This window comes from Carcharhinus amblyrhynchos, chromosome 1, assembly GCF_965287045.1.
Source record: "Carcharhinus amblyrhynchos chromosome 1, sCarAmb.v2.hapA, whole genome shotgun sequence".
Lineage (NCBI taxonomy): Eukaryota > Metazoa > Chordata > Chondrichthyes > Carcharhiniformes > Carcharhinidae > Carcharhinus > Carcharhinus amblyrhynchos.
In genome coordinates this window covers 68,143,156-68,155,761 of record NC_137324.1, presented here as the reverse complement: position 1 = coordinate 68,155,761, position 12,606 = coordinate 68,143,156, and the positions used below count along the sequence as shown (strand labels likewise).

The window sequence follows — 12,606 nt, the reverse complement described above, 5'->3', positions numbered from 1 at the left end:
ACACATGTGACTGAGTGGCCACAGCTTTGGCTACTCTGTTGCATTCTGAACTTTCATCTCACATTCAGGTATTGTCCAAAGCTTCACTCCAAGACCTTGTGCTCAACCTGCTCTAACAGGGACACTTATCAATACACACCTCAGCATACAGCCAAGGATTACAAGTTCTCCGCTCAAGCAATGTGTCACTGTCAACTTTCTAAGGGAATACAGGTGGCATGGTGGTTAGCACTGCAGCCTCAGTGCCAGGGATGCAAATTTGATTCCAGCCTTGGATGACTGTGCGGAGTTTGCATGTTGTCCAGTATTACTGTACTGTAGGATTCTATGATTACACCCAATTGCAGCAGGATCCTGATCAATTGGGTCAGTGGGCTGACGAATGGCAGATTGAAATTTAATTTAGACAAATGTGAGGCAATACATTTTGACTTACTGGGAGATTGAATAGGGCAGGACTTAGTTAATGGTAGGGCATTGGGAAGAGTTACAGAACAAAGACATCTAGGGGTATATGCTCATAGCTCCTTGAAAGTAGAGTCACAGGTGGACAGAGTGATGAAGAAGGTATTCAGCATGCTTGTTGGGACGTCTTGTCAAAGTTGTATGAGACATTGGTAAGGCCACACTTGGAATACTGTGTTGGGTGTAATACTGGACTTTCAGATAATGTTGCGAAGGGGCAGTTTGTAGATGGAAAAGGTGGAGGCCATGGATATATCTTTGAGAATGCCAGAGGTAAAGATGACAGAGTAGGAAGACAAGCCACTGCAACTGATTGTCTGTCTACGATTAGATAGATAAGAATGGAACCAGGTGAGAGCACTTCTACCCAGCTGGACAACAAGGGAGAGGCATCAGAGGAGGATGGTGTGGTCAAATGTGTCATAGGCTGCAAATAGGCACAAAAAAAGTGTGCTCTGGTGCAAAAAGTAATCCTCAAGTCTAATGGAAATCCAGATAATTGACATCTGCTAGATTAAGATTATTCTTGTCGACCCCCCTCAAAAGAATTCATTGGGTTGGTCAAGCAAGATTTCATCTTTTTGAAATCTATGCTGACAATTTATAACATTTTTTGGTTTCTAGATTTTTTTATTTTCTCCTTTAATAGGGATTCTATTATTTTCTACCACTGACGTTAGGGTATAGAGTCGGTGAATATGTTCCATCTTCCTTCTAAAACATAGGTATTTTGTTAGCAATTTGTCAGTAGTGGCAAATTTTGAATGAATTAATAAATATGTGTAATAATGCCTCTTATCACTTCCCAACATTATTTTAAAATGCATAGACATTATCTTTTGGGATCGGAGTTTTTGTCTCCATCAGTCAGAGTGCATTTAAAAGAAACCTCTCCAGGTTTCTGAGACAGGATGGAATGGATATTCAGGAGTCAATGTTGAGTTCAGCAACTTTACATTTTGACCTTTCTCATCCATCTTAAACCCTTCTTTTTTTTAATATTTCATAAATGTGTATTGCTTCAATGCAACCCCCGCCAAACGCCGGGCTATCTGTATTTTGTTCTTAAAGCTACTACTTTTTGTTGCAGTTTTTACATTTTCCCTCCTTTGGAGTTCCGATGAAGAGTCAATGGACTCAAAACCTCTGTTTCTCAACTGATAGATGCTGCTGGCAAACCCGGGGTCACGAAGTAGAAGCAACTTCGACCAACATGTAGAAATCCATTTGGAAACTGTTTGAGTCAATGTCTCTGTCCCACCTGCAGTCGGCGGTAAAGTGGGCAGTCTCGGTGAAAGCATCTCCTCTTGTCTGTTTCTCTTTATTCGCTGCTCGTCATTCCGAGCGACCAAATATGCTGCCATCAAAGTTTGGGACCCAGTTGTAACTTCATCAACAAATTATGCAGACTAGGCTTTCTTACATTAATCAGGTGACAAGCCAGTCTTCACACCCGAAACTCGCAATAACAGTGGAGAGAATGCAGCTCGAGACGGAGAACGACCAGTCCCAGAAGGCGTTGCATAGGTTGGCGCAGGCGCACTGGCGGCGGTGATCTGTTCGGGTGACACGTGCCGGGAGCAGCTGTTGGGATTTTAAAGTTTAAATTTCGAGAACGTTCCAGCTAAGCGGCTCGCTCCGAAAATGCCCAAAGTCAAAAGCGAGAAGAAATATGGAGGGCGCAAACAGGGGCAAAGTCAAGGTGAGGCCCGGTTCCTGTCACTCGGCTTAGGACAGGAGCCTGGTGGCTAACCGGCCCAAGCTGCCGCTTTAGTTAGAGATTAAAGTGCGGCCGGGCGGGGAGATGTTTACAATTACAGCATACCCATCCCGCAGAAGGAGAGCATTCGGCCTATTGTGGCCGTGGCGGTTCTTTGTAAGAGCTGATCGGTTCTCTTTTGGAAGCCATGATTGACGCTGCGCCACCAGACTTTCAGGCAATGCATTCCAGATCCTAACCATTTGCATGAAAAATGGTACTTCTTGTCATTGTCAATTACATTACATCTGCGCCCTCTTATTCTGAATCGCTTGTGGAGTGGGAACAGTTTTTTTTTCCTGTCTATTATATCCAGCCCCTCATAATTTTGAAATGTTTCACCAAAGCTTTTACCCACCTTTTGCAAGAACAGACCCAAATCCTCCAATATATCATCGTCCCTGTAACCATGCTGGTGAATCTTTTCTTCATTGTCTAATGATTTTGCATTCTCCATAAAGTGCAACGACCAGAAGTGGACGCACTGATCCATCTGAGGGCTCAACCAGTGTTTTATAAAGATTCATCATAACTTTTATTTGTACTTTACTGCTATTTATAAAACCCTGGATCCTATTTGCCATAACACTTTTTTCAACCTGAACTGCCATCTTCAATGATTCATGCACGTGTACATCCAGACTTTGCTACTCCTAGACCCTGTTTAGAATTGCAAGCTTCATTTGATATTATTTCTCATTGTTCTTCCTGCCAAAAATAGTCACTTTACATTTCTTAGCATTAAATTTCATCTGGCTGTCAATGGGTGGATTTTTTGTAGACTAGGACTTACTCCACAGCCTTTAAAAATGGAGATGGGATCTAGATGCTGAAGTCTCTCTCCTCCACTTTCTACAAATTTCTGACATCTCATTTTTGCCAGCAGGGGGACTTTGCAACCCTAGCTACCCATCTCGCTATTGATAATCCAACCCTATATCTTGATGCTTATCGCTATCTTTTTTGTAATTCATATTATCTGCAAATTTTGTGTCACCTGCAGTTTTTAAAAATGTGCCCTTGTCTAGTTCATTAACTTGTAGCAATTAGTATTGATCTTTGAGAAATGCCACTTTATACCAACCTCCAATTTGCAAAATTGCCATTCGTCATTACTGTTTCATGTTACTTAGCCAATTTTGTACCCATGCTGCCACTTTCCATTTTATTTCATGGGCTTCTATTGTCGGATGTCTTTTTGAAATCCACATAGACCACGGCAACTGTATTACCCTCACCTGTTATCTTATCAAAAACTTAAACATTAATTAAACATTATTTGCCTGTAACAAATGAAAACAGAACATAGTGGAAAAACTTAGCAGGTCTGGCAGTATCGGTGAAGAAAAAAATTATTGTTTTGAGTCCAATATGATTCCTTTAGGTCCACTCCAGGGATATTAGAATACTACTTCACAAGAATTTTGACATACAAAAATGAATATTGGATGATCAGTAAAGAAATGAGGCTGCAGACTTGTGGTTTTTGAGGTGAATAATGAAGATATCTTGGACAAGTCACACTACCAATGAAGAGGTGCTAATAAAATATCTTCTGCACTGTAGGGATTCTATAACTTGAGACCAGTGGAACTTTGCTGACCAAGATCTGAAAGAAACAGTAGAATTTCTTGGGCTTAAGACCTTATGATTTAGAAAGTCTGATGCTGCTGGTAAGAGCAATGATAAGAGATCCTGACAGAAAAAATAATCTATTCAAAGAGCCTTGCAAACTTGAATGTACCTACAACAAAGATGAACAGCATCCTTATCAAGATTAAGATGGAAATCCATGGTCATCAACACCCTCTCAGGGCATGGTACATCGATAAAGGGTATTGATAAATCTCAATTTAATGCAGAGAAATGTAAAAACAATGTGGCAGGAAGTACAAGGTGAGACAATGGTTTTAGGGATGAAAAACTTCATTTACAAGCATAGATTGGTAAAACTAGGATTGTTCTCCTTTTGAGAACATTGAGAGGAGATTTGATTGAAAGAAATGTTCAAAATCAATAAGAGTTGAGACAAGATGGATAAGGAAAAACTGCTCCCCTTTAGAGGGATAAAGAATTGGAGGGAAATGATTTAAGGTGAATGATAAAAGAAACAAGTAACACAAGAAAACATTTTTTTGTGACATGAGTGGTTACGATCTGGAGAATGCGATGGAAGCAGGTTCAACTATGGCTTTGAAAAGGGAATTGAAAGTAACAAATTTGCATGATCTAGAGAAAAGACCAGAGAGTAGGATTGGTTGGACTATGAAGAGCCAGTGCTAAAGAGCAACTTCCAGTGCTGTAAGCATTCTACAATTCTGTTTATCCAAGGATGGACCAATGCATCTGCTAGTTCTAGGAGGCACACTAAAGTAACATTGCCTCTCTACAGCTGTAGTAAATTTGATATTGATCTCTCCCTACTAAGATCTGGATCTGTATGAAAAATCAAATTTAATTTACGTCACAACTAGCATTGAAATGCTAATGTGCAGCATTAGCCTACACAACCCTATGTGCTGTAAACATGAAATTGAGAATATTTTAACTGCTGTATTACAATTCAGTTTTGATCCTGTTTTACTTCGGCTTAGGTATTATGTTCAACACTGGAATTGGCCAGCACATTCTGAAGAATCCTTTAATTGTGAATAGCATAATCGACAAGGTACAGTAAAGCGTAGTACATTATATTGCTGAATCAACCTAATCATTGTATCATTTGGATGTTATTTTTATCATTTTGACACATCCTAAGTTGCATAGTTCTTAACTGCAGTAAGAACAGTTGGGGGGGTTGTTAAAAATTGGATTTATTGAAGTTTTGAATGTGAATATCAAATTCTTCTGTCACCAATGTTCTGCCTTTCTAATTGTAAATACAGCTCTATGTATGTACCTCTTTGCAGCTTTTGCTTTTCTTTCAATCTAAAGTCCATGTTTGAGAATAAAACAATCTTTCATTTTGAATATGCTAAGCATTCCTGAGTCAGTTACTGCGCTAATCAGATACAGCAAATGTTCCCTGAACCTCAGAAGAACACCTTTAATGCAACAGTATGAACCATTGTGCTTCCCGCACCAGTTATCCTTTTGACATCAATGATTGAGATACCAGCATTTTGTAGACTATTCTGTGTTATGCTAAGCATTTAACCGTGTTCAGGCTATCCAAACTGAATCTACAGTTAGTCAGAGGAAGAGCATCTCATTGGCGAACTCAAAGTTGTTTGTTCCTGTTTGGCACAAGAGTGGAAAGGGAAATATGGCTAAACAATGGCTAACAGTTGAAGTTAGAGATGGTATTAGATTCAAAGAAGAAGCATACAAATTGACAAGGAAAAGCAGTAGACATGAGGATTGGGAGCACTTTGAAATTCAGCAGAGATGGCCCAAGAGGTTGATTAAGGAGGTGAAAATAGAATATGAAAGAGTTAACAGAGAACATAAAAACTGACTGAAAGTTTCTAGAGGTACATAAAGAGAAAAAGATTGAGAAAAACAAATGTAGGCAGGCCCCTTACAGTCAGAAACAGGGGAATTCATAACAGCGAGCAAAGAAATGGCTGAAGAACTAAATTTGTACTTTGCTTCTGTTTTCACAAAGGAAGACATGAAAAATGTACCAAAAGTCCTGAGAAATACAAGTTTTAGTGAGGAGCTGTAGGAAATTAGTATTAATTGACGAATGGTTTTGGGGAAATTGACGGGATTGAAGGTGAATAAATCTCCAGGGCCTGATTATCTTCATCCCAGAGTACTCAGGGTAGTAAATAGTACTATAAATAGTAGATTCATTGGTTATCATTTCTAAAATTCTTTGGACTCTGGAATGGTGCCTGTGATTGAAGGGTAGCTGATATATGCCCACTATTCAAAAAGGGAGGTATGGAGAAAACAGGGAATTGTGAGCCTAATGTTGGTGGTAGGGAAGTTGCTAGAGTCCATTATTAAAGATTTCATAGTACAGCATTTGGAAAGCAGTGCTATAATCACAAAGTCAGCATGGATTTACAAAAGAGAAAGCATGCTTGACAAATCTACTGGAATTCTTTGAGAATGTATTGAGTAGAGTTGACCAGGGAGAACCAATGGATGGGTTTTATTTATGCTTTCAACAGGTCTCACTTAGCAGATCATCAATGTAAAGTTAAAGAACATGGGATCTTGAGTGTTGTCTTGAGAGGGATAGAAAGCAAAGAGTTGGAATAAATGGACCATTTTTTTGATTGACGTGCAGTAACTAGTGAAGTACACAGGGATCTGTGCTTGGACCCCAATGTTCACGTTGTATATTAATGATTTAGCTGAGGGAACTAAATGTATTACCTCCAAATTTGCAGATGATGTAAAGTTGGTGGGAAGGTGAGCTGTGAGGAGGATACAAAGATGCTTAAGTGTGATTTGGACAGGCTGAGTGAGTGAGCATGTCTGTGGCAGATGCAGTATAATGTGGATAAATGTGAGGTTATCAGCATTTATCACAATAGTAGGAAGGCAGATTATTATTGGGTGTAAATTAGGCAAGGTGAATACTTAGCGAGACATTGGTGTCCTCGTGCATCAGTCACTGGGAGTAGTAGTGCAGGTACAGTAGGCACTAAAGAAGGCAAATGGTATGTTGGCTTTCATAGAGGATTTGAGTTTAGGAATAGGGATGTTTTACTGCAATTGTATAGGGTGTTAGTGAGGCCACACCTGGAGTGTTGTGTGCAGTTTTGGTGTCCTTATCTGAGGAATGCAGCAAAGGTTTCCCAGGCTGATTCTTGGGATGGCAGGACTGTCATCTGAGGAAAGACTAAGTCGGTTAGGATTATATTCTCTGGAGTTTATAAGACTGAGAGGGGATCTGATAGAAACTTATAAAATTCTAAGAGAATTAGACAGGGTAGATTCAGAAAGAATGTGCCCGATGTGAGGTAGTCCAGAACCAGGTAAACCTTTCAGGACTGAGGTGAGAAGAAATTTCTTCATCAGAGGTGGTGAATGTGTGGAATCCACTACCATAGAAAATAGTTGAGTCTAAAATGTTGTATGATTTCAAGGATGAATTAGATATTGCTCTTAGTTCTAAGGGGATCAAGGCTTAGGGAGGGGAATGGGGAAGGAGAATCAGTGTATTGAATTTGATGATCAGCCATGATCTATGATGGTGCAGGCTCGAACAGCTGAATGGCCAACTGCTTCTATTTTCTATGAAAGTTTCTATGTATTCATGTGGGCTAGATTTGATCAGAATTGACTGTTGTAATTCACTCTGCCACAGAGTTCCCTTTCTCCCCTCCTCTACCACAAAAGAAGTAAAAACAAATCTATTGCCTTGTGGTTTTTTCCTTACTTGAAGCATCGCTAACAAGCGGAGTCAATTAACTAACAGCTCAGAGAACCTTGATCTCATGGCTTATTAATTCCACTTGCATTATGGTATACCTATGTAGGTGCCTAAAAGGGACAGGTTTGGTTAGCAGCTAAATATTGGAAACATGAACTAATACAGAGAGCATTTGTGGCAAATCACAGGCAATTTGCGGTTTATATTGAATTATGCCGAATGAAATTATTATGACAAATATTTTTGTAGCAATATGTTCCTTTTAAAGTTGTCGGTTAAAATATTTACATGGCCTACCCTGGGAAAGTAGGATCTCCAGGGTGTACAGACAATCTGATACTTCATAAGGAGGAAATTGCGAGGCATCTTGAAGGGAATTGCTTGATAGGGCAGACGCAACACGGTTTCATTAAAGGGAAGTCGTGTCTGACAAATTTACTGGAGTTCTATGAGGATGTGTCTAGGGCGGTGGATAGAGGAGAGCCGGTGGATGTGGTCTTTCTGGATTTTCAGAAGGCGTTTGATAAGGTACCTCACAAGAGGTTACTGCAGAAGGTCAGAGGACATGGAGTTGGGGGTAGGGTGTTAGCGTGGATAGAGGATTGGTTGTCAAATAGGAGGCAGAGAGTGGGGGTCAATGGGTGCTATTCGGATTGGCGGTTGGTGACTAGTGGGGTGCCCCAGGGGTCGGTGCTGGGGCCTCAGCTATTTACCATTTATATAGATGATCTGGAGGAGGGAACCGAGTGTAGGGTGTCGAAATTTGCTGATGACACCAAGATTGGGGGAAAGGCAAATTGTGCGGAGGGTGTGGAGAGTCTGCAGAAGGATCTAGATAGGCTGGGCGAATGGGCCAGGAAATGGCAAATGGAATTTAATGTTGGCAAGTGTGAGGTGGTCCACTTTGGTAGGAAGAATGGTAGGAAGGACTATTACTTACGTGGCGAAAAACTGCAGCAGGCGACGGTGCAGAGGGACCTCGGGGTCCTTGTGCATGAGTCGCAAAAACCCAGCCTGCAGGTGCAGCAGGTGGTCAGGAAGGCGAATGGGATGCTGGCCTTCATAGCGAGGGGGATTGAATATAAAAGTAGGGAGGTCTTGCTGCAGCTGTATAGGGCATTGGTGAGGCCGCAGCTGGAGTACTGTGTGCAGTTTTGGGCGCCGCACCTGCGCAAGGATATTTTGGCCTTGGAGGGAGTGCAGAGGAGGTTTACTAGGCTGATACCGGAGTTGAGGGGGTTGAGCTATGAGGAGAGGCTGAATAAACTAGGCTTGTACTCGTTAGAGTTTAGAAGAATGAGGGGAGATCTCATTGAGACGTATAAGATGATGAATGGGATGGATAGGATAGAGGTGGAAAGACTCTTCCCGCTCAAAAAAGACAGTAGGACTAGGGGGCACAGCCTCAAGATAAAGGGGGGGCGGTTCAGAACGGAGTTGAGGAGGAACTTCTTCACTCAAAGGGTGGTGAATCTCTGGAATTCTCTGCCCGTTGAAGTGGTGGAGGCTGCCTCGCTAAATATTTTTAAGAAGCGGGTTGATGGGTTTTTGATAAGAGAAGGGATTAAGGGTTATGGGGAGAGGGCGGGAAAGTGGAACTGAGCCACGACAGATCAGCCATGATCTTATTGAATGGCGGGGCAGGCTCGAAGGGCCAGATGGCCTACTCCTGCTCCTATTTCTTATGTTCTTATGTTCTTATTTACTATTGATTACGTAGAGTATAAAGTCAAATCACATATTAATGTATAATTGGTAGATATTTTATGTAACAATATGGAAAGACTGCATATTGAAATGAATAATTATTACTTTTCCTTCAAGGCTGCTATTAGACCAACAGATGTCATTCTGGAGGTTGGACCTGGTACTGGTAACATGACTGTTAAACTTCTGGAAAAGGCTAAAAAGGTAATTGCCAGATTGAAGTAAAACTTATGCTCTAATCCATAAATAAACATTTCTGTAGATTTCTGTTTTGCTTCAATTGTGTTCGTCCCACACAATTTTCTAGGGCCTTGTTATTTTATTGCTGCCTCCTACTTTTAATTTTAAACATGCTTGTGTTTGTTCTAGCTACTACTTCAACTCCCTTGTATCATCTTTTATTTTTTAGTTTTTATGTCACTCACATCCTTCAATTTTCTCTCCCGGGTCAATTCACATTTTACATACACAATTCTTTGTGATAAAGTCCAATATTCCATTCATCTTTCTGATTACTTTTTCACGTGTACTAGTTCTAGTGATTTTTGTGCCTGGACACCTACAATTCCTTTGCCTCTCCACAACTCCTCATCTCTCATCCTTAAGAACATATTACAATGTGTTTCTCAGTGCCCCGCATTAAACTTCATCTGAATTGATTTGCTCACAGTTGATCTGTGGATGTCCCTTGCAACATCCTGCTCCCATTCTTACTATGCCTCCTTACTTAGTGTCATCTGTAAACTTGTATATACAACTTTGTTCTTTCATCCAAGTCATTAGTGTGTGTGTATTTGTGTAACACAAATTCTATATGTAGTGTTGAAAATCAAATGCCACAAAATAGATTCCTGAAGGACGCCACTTGTCAAATGATGCCAATGAGAAACTGAACTGTCTCCCTACTTGTATCTCTTTCCCAAGCAATTATAGGTCCGTTTCATAAATTATTAACTTTATAAGTAAAAGTAAGATATAGAATAATCAGTCAAATATTTAATTTTTGCAGCGCTGCAACTGACAATCAATTAACCTGTAAATGAATGTCACATGCTGCATTTTTTAAGCTTGTCAATTGTTTTCAGTTTTGGTTGAAAATAAAAATGTTGACACATGCTACAGTGGACTTAGGTCTTCAAATTGTGAATGAATCTGAACTGGGAGGCAACTCCACTCATCTAGTGTAAGTGTAGTTACAGCATCCAGTGCAGTTGTACCATGCATGGCTCAAAATCCCGCTGTCTTCAGTCATATAAGAACTTGCAACCAAAATGCAACTCTTGTGGACATTTTAAAATCTGTGGTGGTAGATAACTTACTAAAGCCCAGTATAAAACAAAATACTCATGAAAAGCAATTTGAATCTAGATAAGAAACAATGCATCTTTATCATAAAGAATCAGTGGGCTGCTTAGAAATCACAACCAGCAAGGAAGATTTATTTTTAAGTTTGTCCAACAATTAGTCATTACAATCTGCCCCTCATAATTCTCTGAGATGAAGCATTTGAGACCCCATTCACATTTGTGATCTGAATCAACTCCTCTAGTTTGCTTCTCCTGAGTCTAGTGGCTAATGCACTAGAAGGCATGACTTTTCCATTTTATGCTGCTTACTGGCTCGAATTGCCACATTTTATATTACAAATGGGACCACTTTTCACTAACACAACTTTTGATGCCCAAAGGATTTTTTTTTACTTAGGGTTGTTTTTCAGTTGTATTTTTATTTGTGTTGTCAGTTTTTCTAACTTTCTATGTATATTTGGTTTTAAACTTCAGTATTTTTGAAAGCACCCTTTTTTTCCCTTCCGTATAAATTATGACCATTTAAAATTTGGCAATCTTGCCTTTGTGCTAATAAATCCAAGATGAAAAACTTTGGCAGCATATCTCTTTTCAAAACTATTCAATTCTGTTGCTATCAAACAACTGTTTAATTTGTGTATTCAGTCCTTGAACTGCTGTGCTCCCACATGGTCCAGTCATATTAGTGTGTCATATGCTTAATGAACATTTCTAGGTACGCTGGGGTCATACTCTGCATGTTTTAGAATATGAAAATAATGTGGAATTGATTTCTGTATTCGCATTAGGTAATTGCTTGTGAACTTGATACCAGACTTGTTGCTGAACTGCAGAAGAGAGTTCAAGGAACGTAAGTAATATAAATACGGTTCAGCATTTAACTGTAAATTTAATTAACTTAATCAAAACTAATTGTTGTAAGGAAAATAGCTTGAAATTTTGTTTTAACCACTGTTTTGCTGCTGAAATTGTGTGTTTTTGTTTCCATATATTTCTTCAGACCTATGGCAAGTAAACTTCAAATAATGATTGGAGATGTGCTGAAGACAGACTTGCCATTTTTTGATGCATGCGTGGCAAACTTGCCATTTCAGGTAATTTGGCATCACATTTAACTTGCTTATAAGTGGGATGATTATATTGGTGTGCAGGGTAATCATTAAAATGAACATAATTTTGATCCTTATCTGAATTACAATGAGAGGAATTTCCACTTCCCATTCAAGGAAAGTGGAAAACTTTGAGCTGTTTCCTTCGTTGCAGTGTTAATGTAAGCCTTACTTGTGACTAATAAATAAACTTTACCTTTGTAGAGCTATTTACAGATACACTATCAGTTTGTAGTTTGGGCAGCAGATTTGCCAGTCTGAACGGGATTGCATGAAATGCACGGCTATGCAATGCAACCATGTGCATTGCATAGCTGCATAAATTTCTGTTCAAAGTCAGTGATGTAAATATAAGAAGAAGTTAAATTGGTGCTTGAAAGAGAAATAAAATAAAACAAACTGGTTTATGAAACTAGGACAGCTGTTTTCCTGGATAGTAAACACCGTCATGGGTGGGTTGTTTTGAAGGGCCTTTTTCTCTGTTGGAATTATATGAACACTTTGGATAGCTGTTTGCTAAACTTTCTATGGAGAAGAAAATACCTCTGAGTGAAATCCTTGTATGCAACTGAATCCTGCTTCCAGACTTGTAAACAGAGTAATAGTAGCTTGAATGTTCCTGGAGAGATGCAAGTGCAGGCTTAACACCACAGCAAGATAAATGTGCATTGGGGGGCTGAGTCATGGTTTCATAAGAACAGAAGAAATAGGAGCAGGAGTAGGCCATCCAGCCCTTCGAGTCTGCCCCGCCATTCAATAAGATCATGGCTGATCTGTCGTGTCTCAGTTCCACATTCCCGCCCTCTTCCCATAACCCTTAATCCCCTCGCTTATCAAAAACCCATCAACCCGCGTCTTAAAAATATTTAGCGAGGCAGCCTCCACCACCTCAACGGGCAAAGAATTCCAGAGATTCACCACCCTTTG

The 12,606-nt window shown here is 39.9% G+C and overlaps 1 protein-coding gene across 2 annotated transcripts in view; it reads left to right on the top strand.

Annotated features, from left to right (window-relative positions):
- dimt1l (DIM1 dimethyladenosine transferase 1-like (S. cerevisiae)) overlaps positions 1-12,606 on the top strand; it is a 41,540-nt gene that overhangs the window by 4,898 nt on the left and 24,036 nt on the right. The window contains exons 2-6 of one of the 2 annotated variants that reach the window (XM_080198069.1): positions 1,556-2,167; positions 4,819-4,892; positions 9,381-9,467; positions 11,359-11,420; positions 11,571-11,664. In XM_080198069.1, the coding sequence (XP_080054195.1) occupies positions 2,110-2,167; positions 4,819-4,892; positions 9,381-9,467; positions 11,359-11,420; positions 11,571-11,664 (375 nt within the window). In that variant the 5' untranslated portion in view covers positions 1,556-2,109. The remainder of the gene's footprint in view (positions 1-1,555; positions 2,168-4,818; positions 4,893-9,380; positions 9,468-11,358; positions 11,421-11,570; positions 11,665-12,606) is intronic. The other variant, XM_080198079.1, reaches the window with a different exon arrangement.